General features: G+C 35.1%; 1 protein-coding gene across 6 annotated transcripts in view; it reads left to right on the top strand.

The window, feature by feature from the left end:
• CNTLN (centlein) overlaps positions 1-23,077 on the top strand; it is a 185,966-nt gene that overhangs the window by 146,329 nt on the left and 16,560 nt on the right. For all 6 annotated transcript variants that reach the window (XM_090130664.1, XM_090130661.1, XM_090130662.1 and 3 more), the window contains 5 exons: positions 5,228-5,392; positions 8,155-8,252; positions 9,917-10,043; positions 11,628-11,765; positions 12,095-12,280. In XM_090130664.1, coding sequence (XP_089986790.1) covers positions 5,228-5,392; positions 8,155-8,252; positions 9,917-10,043; positions 11,628-11,765; positions 12,095-12,280 — 714 coding nt within the window. The remainder of the gene's footprint in view (positions 1-5,227; positions 5,393-8,154; positions 8,253-9,916; positions 10,044-11,627; positions 11,766-12,094; positions 12,281-23,077) is intronic.

Here is a 23,077-nt window from a genome sequence, read left to right as displayed (position 1 = left end):
AGAGAAGAGTACTGCATCTGCTTTAACCTGAAAGCAAGATGGAGTTCTTAATAAATATAAAAATTAGGTATAGGATACAGCAGTAGTTACTCACAGGGAGATGTAAAATGAAACTGATAGAGAACGCAGGCTAAAATTGAGTTGCTACTCAGGACTCTCTGTTGTTTATTAAAGCAGATGATCGTATTACTCTTATCTGCTTATACGAATGTGTCTGTATGTTTCTCTGGAATAAATGTATGTGCTTTGGTCTTGATCTGTCATTCACAAAAAGAAACAAAGAAAATAAAATGAACCTATCTGCACTAGCTCCAATTATTATTATTTTTGTCGTTTCATAAAATGTCTTAAGCAGATCAAATGTGGTAATACTAAGTTTTTTAAAGTTGTAGAATATTTTTTTTAATTTTTATATATACCATTTGGGTACAAAATACCTGCTTTAACATTACAAGTAAACCATTTGTTTATGACATTTTGTACAGCTAATAGCTTTTTAGAATCACAGAGATTTGTCAGTACTAGCGCATGATTGCAAAGAGATTCAGTCTTTGATAAGGGTTTTCATTTGGTGGTGAAAACACCTGTAATCCCAAGAATAGGTGAGTTTATATTTGGCATACGTGAAATGGCCACTTTACTTTCATCGATCTGTTGAACCCTGCTTGTGTTACAGTGACATTATCAAGAGGACAACTTTTTCCTTTACTAAAATACCTGAGAAGAGAAATATGCCTCTTATCTGCATGCTGATATCTGTATTTCTCTGCTGGGAACTAATTTAAACACTTCATGAGAGATTGACATTTTCAGTGCCTTAAACATTCTTAAAAGCTGCTTTGTTCATTGCAAACCATATTTAGTATGACCTCATAATAATGTAGCACACCTCAAGTGCCATGCCTGTCTTTACTATGCACACTGGAGCTATGTTCATCTATACTAGACAATTGCACTTCAAGGAAGGTTTTTTTTTCTTGATAGGCAATTAGCAGTAATTAGGAAGATTCACCTCAATAAGATGTCAACATGAGATTGTTTAAAGAAGTTGAATGTCAGTGGCTTTAAAAGAGGGTTTTTTTCCGCTGACACAAAGGTATGACATGTGAAACATGAAATGTTAATTTAACTTTTCTGCTTATTATTCATGCACAATATTATTTTGTCATTCAGATACTACACTGACAGAGTGCAAAGGGTGTTAAAATAGTGCTGCTAGAATAAAAAGAGGATTAATCTACCATTGGCCAATTAGCCAAAGGGTACTTAATGGTCTCTAAAGGCTACTGAAGTCTAACAACTACCTAAAGCACTGACAAAAAGTCCTCTATATTACCTTCATTTACTTGACATTTTGTGAAACATAGTCAGATGCTGAAAACTACATTTGGCTGAAATAAAATTAATAACTGAGTGATGCAGTATATTTTACTAAAACTTCAGAAAAATAAGTGGCAAATAACATTTACATTTTAAAACTTTTTTCTTGCGTTTTTGGATGTTTGTTTCCATTTAGGAATAGAGTATTAAAACAGCAAAGTCTTCTGTTTCATATTTTCTATGCATGTCTGGAATGCTAAGTAATCAGCATGCATATGAAGAAAACTTTCACTAGCAATTTGGAGTTATTAGCCTTTTCTGTGTATCATCATGTTAAGTATGAAGCACCGTTGGCTTTCTAGTCTAGAATTTGTACCTATATTTTCATATTTTCAAATAGCTGCATGCCATTTTAATTTATTTTAGCTCTGTTTTCTGTGACTCATCAGGCAGAATTAGGTTTTGATTCAAGAAAATGAAACAGGGTCAAGATTAGTGGGACTGACTATAAATTTTGCCTTGCGTATTGTTAAGTACTTCAATACCTGCAAGTATGTTTTGAAAAAGTCTTTCATGGTTTGTGTTTTCAACAAGTACTGCTTGTCTTACATGTTTTTCATGATTGATCTAAAACTGTGCGATAAGAATGTTCTTGTTTTAAAAGCAGTGTTGGATTTTAAAATGGAACTTGTTGTAGGAGCTCTGCAGAATAGCAATTGTATTTTATGGCCTACTGTTGCAAGTTTTTTTAGAGAAAAGAAAAAGGAAGTCAATGTATTCAAGTCTTTTAGAGAAATATCCTTACACATATTGCACTGTGTTTGTGAGCCAGGGTTCTAGGATGAGAAAATTACTGTGATCTTAGCACATCTAGTGATGTTTATACTGGTTATAGTTGGATTACGAAATGAGTAGTATAAGGTTGTCGTTGCTGGATGAGGATTTCAAGAATGCCTGATTAACATCCTGTTCTGCAGTTCTGTGTATCTTGCACAGAAATATATTCTGTTAATCTGATAATACTGTATTAACCTGTGATTTCATTTGCAGCAGTGCCAATGCAGTGGCAGTCACCACTGGCAGAAATGTCAAATATAGTCTAGTTGCATAGGAGAGTGAGTCTACTGTTGTTGAAACTCCTCACTGACTAGTTGCGATATGGGGGAGTGGAAGGCTTTTCCAGGAGCTTCCTACATGAATTCTCTGAATCTTGCCTGTATTTGTGTTTCTGAGTATGGTAAAACATGTTGCTGAATCATTGGGAATTTTGTATTTCCTGCACAGAAACTAAGATTTCATCTCTTATCCCTTTGTGTATAGCAGAACAGACTTCCATGGGTATACCAGGAGCAAGGAGATTAAGATAGATGGGTGTTAATAAAATATTGAATCTATAAACATCTGTTAAGCCAAAACACTCTGGAGGAGGTGCAGCAGACAAAGGCCGCTACATCTTGGAGGAACAGCGGTAGCCTTCCTTTACAAACATCTGGTCTAGCTGGTGTTTAAGATTCTACCTTTCGTCCTAGTGACCTCTTCCCTTGGAGCAAATCCTTTTTTCTCTGTCACTCAGGATTTGTGTGTGTGGTAACACACACACACGAATATCTAATGTGTCTAAAAAAGACTGAAAGCCTTGATCAGACTGCAGTTACTGCCTGTCTTTGTCTGGTTTTGCAAATTAATGGGGTTTGTCCTGTGCATACTACTTTGGCTTTACTCCACTAGATTTGATTTTCACATTTAATATTTGTATACATGTACATATGACATATATTTTCTACTTCCTCACTTCAGTAAATTATACAGCCAACACAGCAGTGTCTTCTCTGGCACCTGTCCAGTTATGCGCCTTTCTTTTCCTATTTGTTTGCTGCCATTTTTGGCAATGTGGCCACTGCAATCATAACATTTTAGACCTGATGCATTTTGCTGGCAGCAGTAGTCTTAAATGTCCTAAGAAACTTCTATAAGTCGCTCTCTATCTTGGACAGATATAGGGGAATCTCTAATTTTAATCAGATATTGATCTAGCTATGGTAGTTTGGGGTTTTTTTTTTGCTTTTCTTTTTATGAATAATTTATTATAGAAACACTGAATCATGAAATTCTGCATGTAGAAATATTGACAATACTAACAAATTAACCTAATTCATATACTATTCTGTACTGTATCTTTCTGTACTGTTACTTGTTTTGCTTTTTAAAGAAGTCTTCATTTTGCATTTTTTAAACTATATTGTACTAATTGTAAGAATAGTAGATAATGGAACAACCAATTACTGTATACATGAACTCTCTTTATGTCTCTGTCAGTAATGATGGCAGACAGAAAAATTAACCCTTTTCCTAAGAACAGTGCTTACCTCAGATACACATGTAGACTACCTATTGGCTTTAATAAACGTACTTGGGTGTAAAATATCATCAGAATTTCAATTTATAATGCATTTCCTTGTGTTGGTGATAATTTTTAAGCTAATGTAAAATACACACAATTTCTGAAGTCATTTATAATGAAAATAAACGTGTCTGTAAGTACTGTTGCTTTTATTTGGATATAGGTGGGATTCTAATAAGGCTGGTGTGGAAGAGTGGATATATAACACACATAGAAAGTATGTGCACACACCTAGTCATTTCTAACTGTACTATCTTCTCCAGTTTCTTACCACACAATTTTTTTTCTCTTTTGAGATACTTCCAATACTATTATGTATTATTGTTCCTTATGTTAAATTATGACGTTACAATCTTCTTTCCATTAAAAAGATACAGCTTCAGGAGCAGAGAGTCATTAGGCCTCTGCTCCTGACTATGGATTTGTGAAAGTTAAGCACTAGCATGAAGATTATTTATTTTCCACTTTTCATAGGATAATATTCATTATCATTTGAATTAAAATATATATATATATTTTATTTAAAAGATTGCCTCTATTAGGAGTGCTATGAAATACATTGTTACAAAGATTAAATGTCTTGTCAGTTGTCAATCAAGTGCAACAAGACTGAGAGTTAGTTTGCATGTTATTTATTTGAACTAAATCCCTAACAAGCCTCGTCTGCTAATTGGACTTAGCATTTATGTTGCTAAATGAGAAGCATTTTGGCTGCAGTATAGGGTGGTAAGACCTACCCAGTGGAATAAACAACTAACATCTGTTATCCTGTCCTGCTCCAGCTTGGCTTTTACCACTTAAGTACCTCAGCCCTAGAGTCAAGGTTATGGAATATGTGGTTCTCTGGCTATGGTGCATATATGTGAAAGGGAAGAAATAACAAACACAACATGAGTAAAGACCAGCCAACCAGAAGATATTTAGTGCAGCTGGTCCACTTTGCTTTAACCTCTACAAGCCCTACAAATATCAAAACAAAAGCCAAGAGAAGAGTGTATGTTTTATAGCAGTTAGTTATCAATACAGAAATTCAAGCGAGCGTACAGTGGTCACCATTAAACAGATTTGACATTTAACCACCTTTATTTAATACATCTTGATGCTTGAGAAATCTTGGTACTTCTTTATCAGTATAGAAATAATTTCGAAGTTCCAGAGAGACAATAGGTTTCAACAGTAACTACCATTACAGTTGTTTTTTTTAATTAAAATGAAAATTTTTAATTAAAATGAAAATATTTGCCTGCGATGGTAAAGATTGCAACAGTCAAAGTTGAATCAGCTTGTCTTTAAAAAAAATGTTTTTGATGTTATTTTTACTTCTATCTCCTGCCAGACTTCATTTTTACATGGACTAGAGACTTCAACCCACAACAATGCAGTATAATAATAGACAACATATTCTGTTTCATTCTTCTTGAATTCTAAACCACAGAACATCTGATAAGATCCAGCAGAACTATTTTTAGGATGCAATTGTGATTGTTCCTTCTGTTTGTAAAGCAGGTGTTGACCTCTAACCTGGCCAAATGGCAACAGGAAAAGGAAGATTTACAAGGAAAATTGAAGTTGAGAGAACATCTGTCTCAAACTGCTGGCAAGAGTGAAGTCACACCAGCTCCTTCAAAGAACATTGATTTAGAGATGAAACAGCTGCAGTGCAAACTAAAGGTGACAGAACAGATTATTCAGTGCTGAGTACAGTTCACATGAACAGTATTTAATAACTGGGTCAAGCAGATAAATGCATGTATATATGTACACACACACACATATATGCATATCATCTATATGTGATATGCCAAGGATTAGCAACTTAAGCTTCAAATAACCTTTGATGTTAAATAGAAATGTAGTCATAACCTGAAGAACTGGTACGTATAATTAATATAATTTTTGCAACCAGATGAGCCAAGTGGGGGCTGGGGGAGGTTATTGAGTTTTTGTACAATTAAACGTATCTTGTTGAAAAGTGCAGTAGAATAACTTTAATAAGAATTGTGGTGATTGCTTTGCTTTCTTTAAGAAGGAGCTGGGCAACAGCTATCTGTGAAAGTGGAGAAATGAATTTTAGCTGAATGTGCAGCTCATGTAACAGTAGTGTATTGGTGTAACGTTACATATTGGTCACTACTCTATCTTCAGAGAGATTGTTCTTTTTATATTTGAGTTTTTTGTAGATTGTCTAGTTGGGAAATACTGATGAATTGATTATTTCTTTTTTCAATCTCCAATGACTGTTTATTGAATGAAAGAAGATTCTAGACTTTACTGATGCATTTGAGAGCTTTTTCAATATTTTGTATGCCTGGATCATAGTACTTCCTTCTCTCTTCTCAGTGGAGGAAGTGTATGTACAACAGAGTGTCTTAACACCCTTATACAAATCCAATGTAAAAAAAAAATATATTAACATAACCTTTAATTCTGTCTTAAAGATGTCTTGGATTCTAAATGTAAAAAAAACGAGTAAATAACCAAATAAAACCACATTTAAAATAAACATAATCTTTGATCCCAGTTGCAGGTTAGTAGAGTGTCAGATAGTTGGACTCGATGACCCCTGTGGGTCCTTCCAACTCGGGATACTATGATTTTATGATTCTGTGTCTTCACTGGTGGTAGAATTGGATGAGTATTTTGACTGTGAGGGCATCACAAACTACTTATATTAGGTTACTGAAATTGTTAGCCTTATTTTGACCTGTTCATTTGAAAAAAAAAAAAAAAAAAAAAAAAGTTTTAAAAGCTTTTTTTAGCAAAAGGAGTTTGCAGGAGTTGTCAGATGTTGTTCCAGATTAACCACAGTTAAAAGAGGCACAGAGTTACTCCTCTGAATGTCTTAAGGTGCAAGCTGCAAATGTTTTTGCTGCTGCTCAAAATCTCAAGTTACCTGATTTTGTTAATTCTTTTCTCAGAGCTAACTATGAGGTGTTTATGTTGTATGTATTGATTCCTTGTTACTTTGCCAATAAGGAGTGTTTTAGGTGGGGGTGATGAGTTTGGAAGCAAAATGCTGTAAGCAAACGTCTGCCTCTAAGCCTGTGCAGGGCCCCACGGAAGTACTCAAGTGTGTATCTATCTGGTGTACAAAATATGTAACTGGATGCTGTGCTTCATGCTAGTGAAGTTCAACCCCAACAAACAGGTCTCAAGGATATTCCATTATCTTTTATCGTTTTAACAATTTTCTGTAATACCTCACATTATAATAATAGCAAACAGACTAGAGAAGTTATTAAGAACAATATTTTACTTCTAACTGTGCACACAAGAATATATATTCCACTGGCGGTGTACAGAGTTAGGTACAATGTTCCCATTAATGTTAATAGGTGTTACAGCCTGCACTGCGCAGAGAAATTCTCCTCGAGAATCTTTGTTTATAACATATGTCTGATCTGCTCACTTACTGTTTATACACAATGAGTAGAGCGCTTTAGCACATTGGCTGAACCCGCAAAAAGGCATGCATACATTTTATGCAAACACTTCACAGATATGTATCTCTTGGCAACACCTCTTGGAGTTCTGAAATCTTGACATGCATTATGTCTGAGCTGCCATTTTCAGCAGTGGCATTCAGAGCGTATGCTCAGATTGCTAAGATGGCTACTTCAGTTAAATTTCTTTTTTTGTTGTTGTTCTTTTTGTTTTTTTTTCTTCCTGCAAAGCAATTTAATGATACTGTATTTAAATCTTGGAATCTTAGGTAGATTATCTGTGTGTTTCCATGGAGGAGTTGCGGGGATTTTTGTTTTTTTTGTTGTTGTTGTTGGTTTGGTTTGGTTTGGTTTGGTTTTTTACTTCCTACTATATAGGCAAGCACTGCAGAGTTCCTTTTTAGCACTGCGTATGCGTAAACACTGAGGCTGTACTTTTTCATGACAGAAAGACAGGATTTTTGTTAGTATGGCTGACTAGAAGTGTTTCGTCTGTTGCTTTGCCTTAAAAGGCATGCAAAGGTGACAACTGCTGGTGTAGGATTTTTTGGCTCTCCCAAATGCACAGGATGAAAGGGATTGTTGGAAACAGTTCTCTTTAGGCTCTTGTGCAGTAGAACCATGTAGGAGTATGGTTCAAATAAAGACCAGAATTTCTTTGTTTTCTCTCCTGTTACCTTTATAACTCTTTGTTATGCAAGAGAAAATATGGTCCTGTTATTGCACTCAGCTTGCAGGTATTCTGATGAATATCTATTAATCACTGGAAGAATAATGGCTTTGAGAATATTTTCCAGTGAAAGTGTTTTTGTTTAAGCGTTTCTAGAAAGTAAAAATACTCCTTTTGTACAATGTAACCAATTCCAATTAGCGTTTAATACAGTCTGTAGTACGTAGAAGTTTACACAGCCCATTATTTCAAACAGATTTGCTGCTGACTGAGATGGCACTGAATCTGATTTATTTCTGTGCTAATGTTCTCCAACACAGAATTCAAACACTGAAATCACTAAGCAATCAGCGACCATTAAGTCACTGAAAAATGAAGTCCAGGAAAAAGAAGACCGGGTTCGGGAACTCCAAGCTAAGTATGTTAACTTTTTTATCCATTGTGTTTGGTGCCACCCAGCGGCCGCTGTGCAGTCGGTACGGCAGGAACTGAGCGTTGGATTCTCTTACGATCTTGCGGGCTGTTACAGATTTGTGTTTGTGATTTTGTGGTTTGTTTTGTTTTAAGAAATTCAAGAAGTACATGATAAAATTGCATGTTGTTTAAACTGTTATGTGATAAGCATCTCTGTATTGCAATAAGAATGCCTTAAATCAGAACTCAGGCCCTAGAGTGGACTTGTTTTTTTGTTATCCTTGATGTAAGTCTAAATGAATTCCTCAGCACTGTTAAGTACCGTCTTTCAAATACTGTAATTCTTTGCCTAGGGGCTAGGAGACATGTCAAGGTTCAGATGCTTAAAGAAGATTAACTATCCAGTCTTACATTCATAAAAGTTCAAAAGGACAGTTGTATTTCTTTCTATTTGAATTGATTAAGGTTTACCACTCGTTTTGAAATTCACACGTGTTGGTTTGAAGTATGCATCTGAGATTTTTATTCTGCCCACTTACTTGGACTGATGTAATACAGTTCTTCAATTATATTGCTTTATAAATGTAACCTATTAGTGTATCTGTGAATTTCTTGCCTGTTGCAAAGTTTAACTCCTCTAATCATTGTAATTTTTTTTATTTGTAGAAAGGATGCAGTTTACATATCTGATTTTTTTTCATTTCAAATATAGAGTACTTTTAAAATGGTTGAATCATGTGTGGTGTATTTTTGGTTTCCAAATAAAACTGATGTCTTCTGCCAGTGTTTAAGCTCAACTTTAAAATAGAGTTACCAGTGCTTGTGCTCCCCTCACACCAATAGATACCATTTTTTCATAAACTTTAAGAATTAATCACCAAAACAACATTAGCATAAATGTGAAATAGATTGTAGAAATTTTAAGATTTAATAGTTTCCTAAATTTTAATATGATACTAACTTGGTATCAACAATATTTTATTCCTGAATAGATTGTCATTTTTGCTTTCATAAAAAGAAATCCAGATGTCTAGATTTCCGATGCTTGGGTGTTGCTTATGTTTATACTGAATGTGTGTGACAACTGCAGAGACATGATTTTCTCATTAAACAGCGATCATCTTGGAGTACATGAGTGTTTCTTTAGTTGAGAAATTTCTGAAAAAAACACTGGTTTTATTTCAATCTTTTTCAGATAATAAAGCTTTTTTTCTTGTATTTCTGTTTATTGCTGAGTTGGGTAAAGGAAAATTCCCCCTTTCACTTTCTTTTAAAAAGAATTTTATACAAAATAAATGAATTTTGTACAAAATAATTTTTGAAAAATATCTCCTTCAAATGTCAAATTTTAATTAACTTTCTTTTTTTTTACTAATATCTTAGAAAGTATTATAATCAGTTGAGATAATGCAAGTTAGAGTATAAACCACATCAAAAAACAAATCACAAAATAAATTACATATTTAAAAATCTGTCTATTGCTGTGTCTTTATGGTTAAGAGAGAGGTAAGCTGCAAGATTTGAATCGACTTTTATTCAAAAAAAAAAATTGAAAACTATGGAATGATAGTTTGTCTACTGCATTTCTTTTTTTTAAGTTGTTTAAAACAGTTGTGTATCAATAGTATTTTCTAACAGTAACATGCAGTGTGACTTCTTCCCTTTTAGGATTTCTCGGTTGGAGAGGGACCTTACTATGAAAAGACATTTGATAGAAGACTTAAGGTCTCGTCTAAAAGCAAACCAAGAGAATGAGAAAGCGTGTAAGGAAACACTAGAAAGTCTTGAGAGAAAGGTATTTCTTTCTTGCTAGCTACAGTTTTAAGAAAACCAAGAGCTAATGTATTTGAAGAAGTTATTTTAATCTTCTGTACATACAAAATCAATATATTGCTTCAAGCATGCATCATATAGTTAATTTAACCATATAACTTCCTCCACTTTAATTTGTATGAAATCAGAATATGGTGATAGTTTGGACAGATTCAGCACAATTTGATGTCTGATCACAAAAGGTAACTAAAATTTGATGTATTCAGTACACTGAGTTGCAAAGGCATGCTGTAAGTGGCACAATTTTGTTTTATACAGTCTAAGTTCTTTAAAAACAGTAGACCTGAAGCAAGGAAGATTTTACCTGACACATCCTGAATGCACTATTTAAATGGTTTAATATGTTAATTTGTATTGTACTGGAGTATTATGAATGACTCACACTTACTAGTTTTTAACACTTACAGTAATTCTATCTGTAGAGGTGAAGCTTAATTTCTATACTAGATTATTTCTCCAGCAAAATTCTGGGACAATTTCACTGAAGGTATGAGAACTTGTATATATCTTGATATCTTTTCATATTATCCAAGCAATATGTTGCACTTTAGTCTTTAATCCCTGAAATTCCTGGTTGTCTGTGCGTTTATCTGGCGTATGACCTCAAAAGAGAAATAAACAATTTACTAGTTTGCCTTTTTTTTTTTTTTTATCATAGAATGCAGGTGCTTGCTGCATACTATAGACACTACCTCTGCTTGTAGTCATTAAGTGCTTTCAGCTCTAGAGAGAGCTACTCTCTTACCCTCCTTGCCAAAGATGAAGTGCTATTAAGAAACGTTCAGCCAAAGAGTGAAAGCATAAGTAAGCAAGGGAGTTAAAGTGTGAAATGAGAGAAATACCTGGTTTTGTTTTTTGAAAAGTGATTTAGAAAGGAAGGATGTACTTTAATCCTGTTTCTGAGTATTATAAATGCTGCAAGTTTCAGATTCCAGAGAATCAAATTCCATACATTACTTTGGTTATTCCATATGGAAAATCAGCTTCATAAATTTTACATTAACTTCACCAGAAGATCAAAGAAATTCCCTGTTACTCAATACTGCCTGGACAACTATGTGATTAATACTGTCAGTGGAACATGAATGATATTCTAGGAGCATTGGCCTCTTGCATTTTACACAGAATCAGTGTTTGCATTGTATGGCAAAATTATAATAATTATCTAAGATGCTGTGGAGACTATTAGCTTGTTGACAGTTACTATTTCCCCAGCTCAGTTTTGATTGATGTAGTTTACCTCTGATTAATTGAAGAAATGAGTGAAAGCTGTGGATTGTTCACTTTTACGTTCACTATGACATTGCAGCCCTGCAAATGAAGAGTTTTCTTTACATTTAATACAAGGCTTTGTATAACAGGAATGAGTATGGAAACTAATCTCTGCTAGGTGGTCAGCAATAATGGACTATGTAATTTCAGAAGAAAATGCTTTAATAAAATAATTTATGTAAAGCAGGGAGGTATGTTGCAGTATGAATAGGCCTGCTTTTTATTTTTATATTTTCTATCTTAATAATTAAATTGACTTTCACTTATATTTCAGGTAAAGTCACAGTCTGAAGACTGTTCAAACAAAAAAACTTCCATTGACTCACTGAAACAAAGACTCAAAGTAGCTATAAACGAGAAGTCTCAGTATGAGCAGATGTATCATAAGGCTAAAGATGAGCTGGAGAAAAAGGTATATTATCTTTCTGTTGAGTTTACTATAAAACTTTTTCGTACCTCACTTTCAAATGAAAAGTTGCAAGGTCATCATTTTAGACTTTTTAAATATATAAAGGGAAAAAAAAGAATCACAGTGATGTGTTTCACACTATTTTCATTCGCTTACTGAAATTTAGGTGCTGAAAAGTGGTCTCAGTGGCTGCAAATGAAGTTACTTTTCCCTGTGAAAATATCTTTTACACGTTCTGTGCTATTTACCATTTTGTTTGTTTGATTGTGAGCTACCATACCTGCCTGTCAGCTTTTTATCATGTCACTGCAGTGCCCTGTGATGTATTCCAGGTTCTCAAGCTGTCCAATCTAGAGAGCAAAGTGATTGAGACCGAATATGCTATGACTGAAATAGAGACTGCAGCATCTCAACAACTACACGGATTGGCTAAACAGAGTGGGCAGGCTTTGGAGGCTGTTCAAAAGAAGCTACTGCTCGCCAATGACAAAATAGACGAGTTCATGACGTTTGTGAAGGTTTGAATTTTTATTTTCTTTCAAGTGTTCAAATAAGTAAAGCTAGTCTTGGGTGAAAATAAAAAGGCTAAAAACGTATCTGCGCTGCATTATGTGATCTAGAACAGTCTTTGAAGCTCTTGCACTGGCTGGGTGCTAGCTATGAACTGGTCTGAATGGGAAGGAAAGAAGGCTGTAGGTCTCTCCCCTAGACCTCTACAGAATAACATCATTCATATTTTTGCATATAGCTGCCGGTGTACTTTTTTGTTTTTCCTCAAAAAAAAGTGCATAGTTGTATAGTAAATGACTCTGCAGAAAAGATTTCACCAACACATGAAATTACATAATTACATCATTCAAGGCAAGACTGGATGTGGTGTTGAGGGACATACTTTAGTGGGAGCTATTGGTAATAGGTGAACGGTTGGACTGGATGATCTTTTAGGTCTTTTCCAACCTTGGTGATTCTATGATTCTATGATTCTATGATTCTATGATTCTATGTATGTTGATTAGTGTGAATTACCTTATTTCCCACAAGATACGCTTTTCAAACTCTCTTTTTTATGGGGAAAGTGCTTTCTTCTAATACAGAGTTCTATTAGAGGAGAAAGAAATGAGTTTTCTTTCCATACCTACGTGGTTGATTGTGGCTAAGTTTGGGAAAGCATAAATAAACCTAATGTTTATTTGTTGTTTTAATAAAACACCCTATATTATTCACACCAGAACCAAGGTTCTCTCATCTCTGGGGCTAATGTAAATTTTGGAGTGACTTCATTGAATAAAATGCAGTAGCAGTTATTGAAAAAGGAAATAATTGTTTGTAATACTTTACATACTGCTATAATGAAAAAGTTTAACAAAAATTAGCAAATGAGTATGTAGAAGTAGCAGTAATGACATGAATTACATATCAGCAACTATGATGCTTCATTCTTTGATGAATGACTGAAGCTCTTTTAATAACCATAAGTATTTATTAGCATTTATATGATCATACTGTACACGCACAAAATATCAATATGTAGTTTCTTTATACATAATAATCCTTAGCTACTAAAGCTAAATATGTATGTTTTCTCTTGGATAAAAGAATATATGTGCATTCATATTTCAAATGACATATTTTCTGACTACCGTCACTCTGCAGAAAGATTTTTTGAAAATAAAAATGCTGTGTATAAGTGAAATATTGATGAACAGAGAGTTCCTTAGTAGACAGCTTTGTTTAGTTAGGTGCAAAATATTTATGGAAAAAATGGTCTTTGAAATCAAATTTTATTCACAGTGTACCACTATAAAATGTATAGTTGAAAAACTTGGTATTTCAGTGGAATGTTGTAATACTTCAAGTAAGACATCCTTAAATGCCTCTTACTACTCCATGTACCCCCATAGGAAAATCAAGATGGCACAGTAAGAAGTAGCAGTGCTTCTTGCTACACCAGCTCTTCTTTTGAAGTCTGGTTGGTCTCATTTCTGCTCTCTCCTTCCAGGCTGCTGTCAGTTTTCCCCTATCTTAACGTCTGGTTCTCCCTCTAGTCTCAATACCTCAAATAATTTTTTCTGCATAGAGATCAAATTAAATCAAATTTAAACTGTTCCTCTTTGAACCTATCTAACTTATCTGTATGACCCTTTTACCTTTATCTGGTATCCTCTTCATTTTTCAAGCCTGACTTTATTTTTCTGAGTCCGTAAGTAGTCTCAGTACTCACTTGGATTTGGTTACTTTTGCTCGCTTTACTTTGTTTCATAATATTGTACAGTTGTTTTTTTTACATACAACAAGTCATTTCAACATTGCTAATGAAACTTCAGAGAAGAGAGTGTGGTTCTTTCTGTTTATAGCAGTTAGTTATGGAAAAATTCAAGTAGCAACCGCTGTAGCATGTTTTGGATCTCCTGTTTTTAATTTTATTCTGAAGAAGGAAATGACTCTGATATGTGAAGCAGGAGTGGCTAATATACATTAGGAAGCACAGGCAGGAGATATTTGCAGTACCTCGGGGCATCAAATTTAAATACAACTGTGAGCCAGATTCTTCAAATCCATTCTGCAGGGATCATTCTCGAGGCAAAACTAAAGTGGACTGTAGCTATGTGACCCATAAAAGGAGAATCAAGAAGCATTTTCTTTTGCCAAAAGGATCAAATTCTTTCAAGAACTATGAATACTTATATTACACAAAATGCAGAGGAGAGCACTGCATTCTGCCAGCTTGTGCATGCACGATAAAAAGACTGAATGTACACAGGTGTGAAAATAATGTCTTTCTGTTTATTTCCATGGAAATTGTAACAGATACAATAGCATAATAACACCATTTCATACAGAAAATTCTCAGCTACAAAGCACTGTTTGTCAAGATCACCACCATCATTAGCTATGCATTTTTACCAGACTCATAAAATACTGCACCAGTGGAGGTGACCCACTGCTGCTGTCACCACTGACAAAACACACCACCCACCGCCACTCTGTGCTCAAATCCACTGTTGTTTGCTCTCCATAAACATTCAGCAAGCATCAGTGAATGTCACTGTCTGCTTTTTTCCTTATGGACAAATTCAATTCTACAGCGTTGGTTTAGGCACACTTCCACGTCAGATGCCATGGTGTCAGACTGCCCTTCTGCTGCCATCTTACACATGGCATGTTATGGAATGTTGGTGGGAAGGTTCAACCTCTACTGCCGTAACACCAACATCCACCTCTGACGTTGTGGGCCAACGTAATAAAACAGGAGGCATTACTTTCAGAGCAGCCCTCATTAACAGTTAGGTGTGTAAGTGAGGTGATGCTAAAGGCTTTAGTATTATGGAAGGCTGAATCTAATTCTAACGGTAGAGGAAAATTCATAAGCAGGTGATATTTACCAGAAACCTAATAGACATAAGATCTAATTTTTTTTTAGTTGTTTATTTTTTTTACATCTCATGTAGGCTATAACAAGCAATCTGACTTGTCTAGCAAAGAGAAAATAAAGGGTTTTCTTTACTGAAATTTACTTTTCTGCACAAGAAAAGTAAATAAGTAAACTTGGTATATGAAGAGAGGTTAGATGTTGTAACAGCCAAAACAAACATAGTGGGATGATAACACATAATTTTATTGCAAACATTTCCTGCATATATTTGTCTTGTTATGCTAATTTACCATTTAGGAAGGCTTTAACTATTAGAATGTGAAAAGGAGGTATTTGGAAGTTGGGATGGAGAGCAGGGGAGAGTGCTGTGATTTTGAATTAAAGGACACTTGGTTTTGGAGTTACTGATAACTCAGAATGGCAGAATCTTGAATGCATTTGGATCAATGTGCAAAGTCACAAAACCTGAGGGACATATTTCTGGTAGGAGTTTGTTAAACACTGCTTGTTCAAATTAGAATATTTGATGAATTAATCAGATATCTGTAATATACAATAAAGTACTGCGTTGGGATCCCAGTTCAGGAACTTCAGCACGTAACCAAAATTGCTAGATTGTAAAATCTAATAATGTTTTCTAAAAATTGTGTAAGATGAAATTGCCAACGTAAGTTGCTGTAACAAATATGTTCTAAGTAATTCTTTGACGTATTTTTGTTGGAGCATGCTATGGATATGAGGTGTTTTGTCCTAAATTACATTCACTGAGAACAAACAGGGCACTTGAAATAGGTGATGTACCTATTTGCTGTTGTTCGGAGTAGCACACTCTCCCAAGTTGTTATGAGGAAAGATTAGGATAAGAGAAAGTGTGAAGAACTGTGGGCTGTAACAGCTTGTTAAGCAAACAAAAAATGCAGTTCCACAATTAGTGGATAGTTTCTTGTAAGTGTTTCTGTATGTTATAAAACATAACCTAATACTTAGAAATAAAAAGGCAGTATAGAGGTATTGGGAAATGGATTATAGGTGAAATAAACTGAAAATATTGAGAAGCAATAGGGGATGGAGAAGAGACTGGAGATGATCAAGATGGTTAGCCATGCCAAGGTGTGAAGGGCAGGATTTGAAAACATGCTAGTAATTAAGACTGATATTACAGGCTGACCTAGTATTAGACAGAGCAACTCTGCAACAGTGTAAAGACAGAAATCTTGTATTTCTGTTCTGTACCTGAAAGGTACTAGGCTGATGTTAAATGAAGATGATGAAACATGCCCAAATCTAACATAACAAGTCTCCACTGACTATGATCAGTGGAGAATTATAAACAATTTTAGGGAGAAGAAGTACTTTAAACTGAGAAATGTTATGTCTTAACACTGTTACGGGGCTTTTTAAGGAATTTTTTTCTTGCTAATCCTCATTTTGAATAAGAATTCAAAATAAATATGTACTCTAAAAACTGACATGAGCATTGGAGTAATTTAAAAATGTTAATATAGAGTCAACATTCAGAAAATGCAGTCAGGATAGACATTTTTAGGTCAGTTAGTCTGACCTCATTTCTGGCTAAAATAATGAAAATCTGATATGAAATTCAATTATTAAAGTATTAAACCATAGAGGCATAGTTATACTTCTTAGAGTGGTTTCATGTGAAATAATTTACATTGGATAAACCTGCTTTCTTTCCTTGAAGGAAATGCAAGTCAGTTGATAAACATTACTGTTCATTTTAATATACTGTTCTTTAAGATATCTGACCTAGCACTCGGAGATGTTTGGATAAAAAATTTACGCTATGCAATGTCAATAATATGTTAAATAGATTAAAAATTGCCTGAGCAGTTGAATTGAAAAGTAATTCATAAAACTTAGATGTTTCTAGAGTTCTGTGAAGATGAGAGCTAAGCTTGATTATAAAACATTTTCACAGTTAGATATCAAATCCTGATAAAATTTATCGGTGGCATTTAAGATAAATAATACTGAAGGTAAGGCTGTAAGTATAATGTAGGCTAGGCCTAACGAAACGTACTTTTATTACAGAAGAATACAAACCACCTATAAAAAGCTGCTAGTCACCCTGAGAGGATTTTAGATTCTTTTTGTAAAGCCACATCTTTTCATCCTGTCCGGCATCTACCAGCACCATAAATTCTCTTTGTACCATTCAGTTTCTACAGTATACCATTGTTCAATATTTTCTATATCGTGTACTGCAGTAGGGGATCCTCAGGTGGATCTTGCAAGCTATGTGCAGCACAGCAATCAGAGCAAAATGTTCTTTGTTGTGTTTGTAGTGCCTGCAACTACACACACAGAAAACAGCCGTTGGACAAAGTTAAAAATCTGTCATTAGACTGCTTGGCTGGGTGAATATAGGATACAGTTTGAAACAGTCCAAAATCAATCCCTAATTGTTTTCCTTCATTATTGTGTTTTGTTTTTGTTGTCTTTTTTTTTTTCTTTTCTTTTCTTTTTTTAAACTCATTTATAATTTTACTACATATTGGCTGCCAGAGATTCTTCCTGAAAGAGCAAGGCTCAGTAAGAATCAGTGACATTGTGTGTCCTACTCAACTGTACATTATCAAAACCCCTTTATTAAAAAAAAAAAAAAAGAAGAAGAAGAAAAAAAAAACAATATCATGCATTGATGACATCTGCATGAGCATCTCAGAACTTCTCTGACCTTGAGGAAGATGTTCCAAAATTCTGATAAGGCGCCTATATTCAAGTACTGCTGTAATAAATAGCTGATGGCAGCCAAATGCTTTGAAGTCAGCTTAGTGTGTTTCTCACTTCCTTAATGCCTCTGTGATTTGGGAGGTGTGTGCCCTCCATTGAGGATACCCACAGAATCACAGTTCACATCTGGTCTGTGCTGGCATTGTTCTTGATAAGTCTCCAATATAACCATCTGATAAAATTGACTGCCAAAATCAAGACCCACAGCAGTTTACTTGGCAAGCTTAGTGGATCTACTTGGAGATCTTATTCTCACTCTCCTAAGACATCTGCCCTCATTTCTGCTACTCAGAGCCGGCCTTAAGCTAGGAGCATTTCTCCTTTACAGCCACATACGTGTCCAAGGCTGCCTTCTACCTCTGCTTGGTGCAGTCAGCTTACCTTATATCTCAGTCTATGTTAATCTCCCTTAACCTTTCTGCAGTTTACCTTTATTTTGGCATCTATTTTTCCATGGCATATTTTCTCACTGCTGCTTTGGGATATGATTTAATATACAGTTAACTACAGCATATTAGTTAACTGCAATAGTCAACCGTTAACGCTTGTGTTAAAAAGTTACACCTGTGGATGACTCTTACTGCTTATTTCTGCCCCAGTGAAATGCCCTCCTTTGAGATATCACGAGCGCTGCACGGGTTAACTGTGAGCTTTCTCAGGAAAAGGCACCAATTTAAGTTAACCTTTTGAAAACTCAGAGCAGCAGCTTTAGTGCACCCCGCATGGGGCAGAACAGGGACAGCTTTATGTGACAGCTTTACGTGACAATAGAGATGTTGAGGCTGCCTTTTTCAGTTGTACTTCTAATTGAAAATGTCATGTGAAACTAGAATCCTGTTACAAATAATGGACCAAATTAATGACTCGCTGCTTTCTTGTTAAAAAATCCTGCCATTTGGCAAATTCCTATTACCTACAGTCATCATCATTTTCTCCTCAACTGTTGTGTGTTGGGAGAGAGCATGGCCAGGAAACATGTTCTTTACCGAGTGGCCATGTGTAGATGGTATCCTATTTGTTCTTTATCTCAGAAAGAGAAAGGAAGGAAGAAAAGAGATAGAGATGATACGTATTTTTCATTGGGATGTTCAAATATTTGGAAGATGTTCTGTGGCTTTTTGATCAGTTTCTTTCCAACAAGAGAGCAGTACAAGTACACTGCTTCTGACTGTACCTCCAACTACAAAGTCAGTTCTTTTGACAGAAGTTAGTCCTTGCAGCGGGCTCTCAGAGTTCCCTAGTTACAGTGCAACAGTAAGAAATATTCTTCTCAGGACATTTCCACCGGGGGCTGTATTTTCAAAATCTGTGGTTTCAATTTCCTTGCAGTATTATTGCTCTAAAGTGGTCACAGGGTGTGCAATAGTGGTTTTTATAGGGCTACCTAGATCAGACACGGGATGCTATTTGAGCCTTGATGTTTTGTTTTTTTATTCAAAAATGCTAAGCATAATAGGTAACTGTAAAATTTTATAATTGGAAGAAATTGACTAAATTTTAGTTAGAATAGAACTACAATTCTCTGTGCAGATGAAAATTGGTTTATTTTGAATAGTTTATGCAACTGTACATGAAACCTGCCAAGTTAGAAGTGTTGTCTGACCAAAGGTTTCCGCAGATGTGTCAGTGGGACATTTTGCAAATGACAGCGGACAATATCACTGTCATAAATCAACACTGTCAGTTTTGCTTTGAAAATGGACACCTTTTGCATGACTTCAAGTTGCTAGAAAATGTTCCGCACTGGGAACCTTTAGCAGTGAAAAAGTAAGTATAATTCATTTATTACTCTTCAAACTGTCAATGCTTTACCTAGAAAAGTATACCCAGGGTGATTATTTCATATTGTCTGGAGTAAACAATGCGTCTGCCAATCTGTGACCAGGCAAAATCAGCATAATATATGGTTTTAGGAAAGCATTCTAGTTTGATGAGAACTAGTCTTCTTATCTGCAGAATACACACTTTTAAGAGAAAGTGTCTTGACGTGCAAAGCAAAACTGAAAAATCTCAACCTTAAAAGAGCAGGCACTTCTTTTTCACTATGCATACTGCTTTAGGGGGAAAAAAAAAGAAAAAAAAAAAAAAAAGAGAGAACCACAGCTTTTATTATGAAATACCAACCTTTCTTGGTTCTGCAAAGAAATTGGTGATAAATTAAGCTAATCTCCATCAGGATTACTCTGCATCTGGGATTTAGGCAAATTGAATCAGAGGCCTGAATAGTGACAGTGAATATCTTTTAGACTGTAAACAGAATAATAGGCACTGTGAATTTTAATGAATGAAGTAAATGGCTGAACTCTTGTAGTTTACAGAAGGCATATGGGAAGTGATGCATACAGTTTGCCAGGAACAGAATATAATGTGGATGTCTTAATAGATAAAAAACTTGATTACTAAAAATGAAGAATAAATAGAAAGATTTTAGAAAGGTTTTCTGTCCTCTTCTTTTTACTTTACTTCTTAGCTTTAAAAGGATACAATTTTCCTTTGTTTTCTACAGCTGTAGTAGAGAAGGATGATAACAGATATGGCTTAAAATATTTTGCACAGTATATTCTTATATACTCTTCTGTTTTTCTGGCTTAGAAAAATTTGTTAAATGCTGCAACCAGTGTAACTATGCATGTATGTCTCATGCAAAGTGTAGGTGCGTGTCTGATTCACATGGATAATCTTACTGATATTAGCGCTAGTTTTGTTCTTATTATGGTGGTTGCAAAGCATTCTCACAGACCATGACCCACTAATACTAGTCACCATGCAACCAGACCCAAAAGACCAAAACAGAACAGGGGGCTATTTTCAGCAACCTGTGTATGCCTTGCTATTCTACCTCAGGGAAAAAAAAGAAATTCTTTTAAATTTTGGAGAGAAGGAGGCTCCAGCAGGCTCAGCTGGGAGCTACTTGGAGACCTCTGCAGTGCAATCCCTGGAAGGATATAGATCTACCTATAGCTCCTTTAAATGACTTGGAGAGACTACTTTCTAAAATCTGATATTCAGCTCTGTGTGCAATCTTGAGATACTGAAGGAAGCCTATTGTAAAGGTAATGGTGAGTTCAGGATCTGAGAGATAGAAACAATTTTTGTAACTGAAAAATGTGGTAGATAGATAGGTGCAGTACTCTGAACTTGAACTGATAGGAAAACTTACTGAGAAAATGACAGGAAAAATAGGAGAACTTGAAAAGGAGGAGAAAGGTCTCCAGTAATGATTGATTTAACAGTTCATACAGAAATGATTGTTTGATGAATGTTGATCAGGTTACTGTGAGAGAAAGCTGAAGTAGAATGAACAGAAGGCATCCACAGGCAAAGCCTTGTGAAGTCTTCAGGAATTTAGAAAGGTGAGAATTGAGGGAGTTCCCCAAAACGCACACTGAAAGGGTTACCAGAGAAATGGGAATAGCTCTAGGGGGAGGGAATCGTAAAAAGCAGCGACAGTATTTTAAGAAAACACAGTTTATAAGCTGCCAACTGACACGAGGAATTTCTTACAGAGTATAGGAAGTGCTCGAGCTGGCCTCTTAAATTAGGCTTCAAATATGTTTGTTTCAGCAGTGCAGTGGTCTTACACGGGGCATTTGCTTTAGAGTCCTTACGCTTTGTTTTTGTCTGCACAGAAAGACAGCATAAGTTCAGACGTCGAGCTAAGTATTGGGAAAATCTTGGTGTTTTTCACATCTTGGTCACTGACCCTCAATGTGACCTTTGGAAGGTTGCTTCACCTTGGTCCTTCTTGATCTGCCCTGAATATTTTTTGTTTGCCCTGGCTGGTAGAACTCTGATGTCTTTATCAGTCCTGACTTTTCAGGTAATAAGTTCTCTGAGATCCTAGCCATCTCTTACAATATGTGCAAAGCTCCAATCTCAGTCAGCAACACTTTTTTTTTTTTTTTTTCCCACAGTGTAAATAAATGTAATATATGACATTTTAAAGAAATGATGTTTGTTTTGATAGCACCTGTGTAAGTTAGAAGTAATTTCTGTTGAAAACAAAGAATATATGGCAGGAAAAAAGAATCATGTGAATGAGGTGGGATTTAAATGCTGACATAAATAGGACTTTAAATTATTCTTATTTCTCATAAATACAATTTTAGAAACCAATATAGTTTGACAGAAATATTCTGCCTGTCATTCCACACTGATGATACACATTTCAACTCATTCTCTACCAGTATTGCTGGTATGGTTTATCAATGAAGTGCCCATGTGATGTAACAGAAGAGGCTTCATTCCACACTAAGTCACGTTACGAAAAATCCTACAAAAAAGTGCAGAGTTTAATGCAAGATTATAGGCATAAATGAAAGAGTAATAAGTAATTGCTTATCAAGAGAGGGTTAGAAAAGGGAAAGAGAAAAAGCTGAATAGTTATACAGATCAAAATTTTGGATTACAAAGGGCTTGTCTTTGGAAGTATTCTCCTAAGTAGTAATATTAGTAATTAAAAAGATTAAGCACTATTTCTCTCTCTACTTAAATGCAAACTCCATTGTAATTGTCCAGAATAAGTCCATTCCATCATTGTTTAAAATATGGTTTGTTTTGAAAACAATCTAAAATTAAAAGCTGTTTTTCTATTTATTTATAGATAATTGTATTACATTTTGTGAAATAGTGCCATGTAGTCAATTTACTTTTCTCATAAGTGTCAAATTGATATATTTGAATCTTTTTTCCTGTGGTTTTCATGGCATCACTGAATGGTTTGAATTGGAAGGGACCTAAAAGATCACCTTTTTCCAACTCCTCCACCGCAGGCAAGGATGCCAGCCCACTAGATCAGGTTGCCCATGGCATCATCCAACCTGGCTTTGGCCTTTTTGACATCTAGGACTATTTAAGAGTATTAAGTCAAAACAATATTTTCAATTTTCAACTTGAAAATAGTTGCTTGTGTTTGAATCAACACGGAATGGTTCTTAGGTAAGAGACATAGAATGAGATTGGTAGCAAGGATATTTTGAATAAATGTGAATAAATACAGTATTTAAAAGTTAGCAGCTGAGATGTTCTCTCTTCTGTTCCCCAAATGACAAGCAGAAATAACGCAACTTTGGCATAAGCAACTTTAACCATCACACTGACAAATTCCAATCATATTTGCAATATGATGAAATGGCAAGATTTTAGCCAGCACAGTTTTTCATTTCTGTCATAGTACCTTAATATTCTT

The sequence above is a fragment of the Phasianus colchicus genome, chromosome Z (genome assembly GCF_987193195.1).
Source record: "Phasianus colchicus chromosome Z, bPhaCol1.hap1.1, whole genome shotgun sequence".
Classification (NCBI taxonomy): domain Eukaryota; kingdom Metazoa; phylum Chordata; class Aves; order Galliformes; family Phasianidae; genus Phasianus; species Phasianus colchicus.
This window is presented reverse-complemented; position numbering and strand designations above follow the sequence as displayed.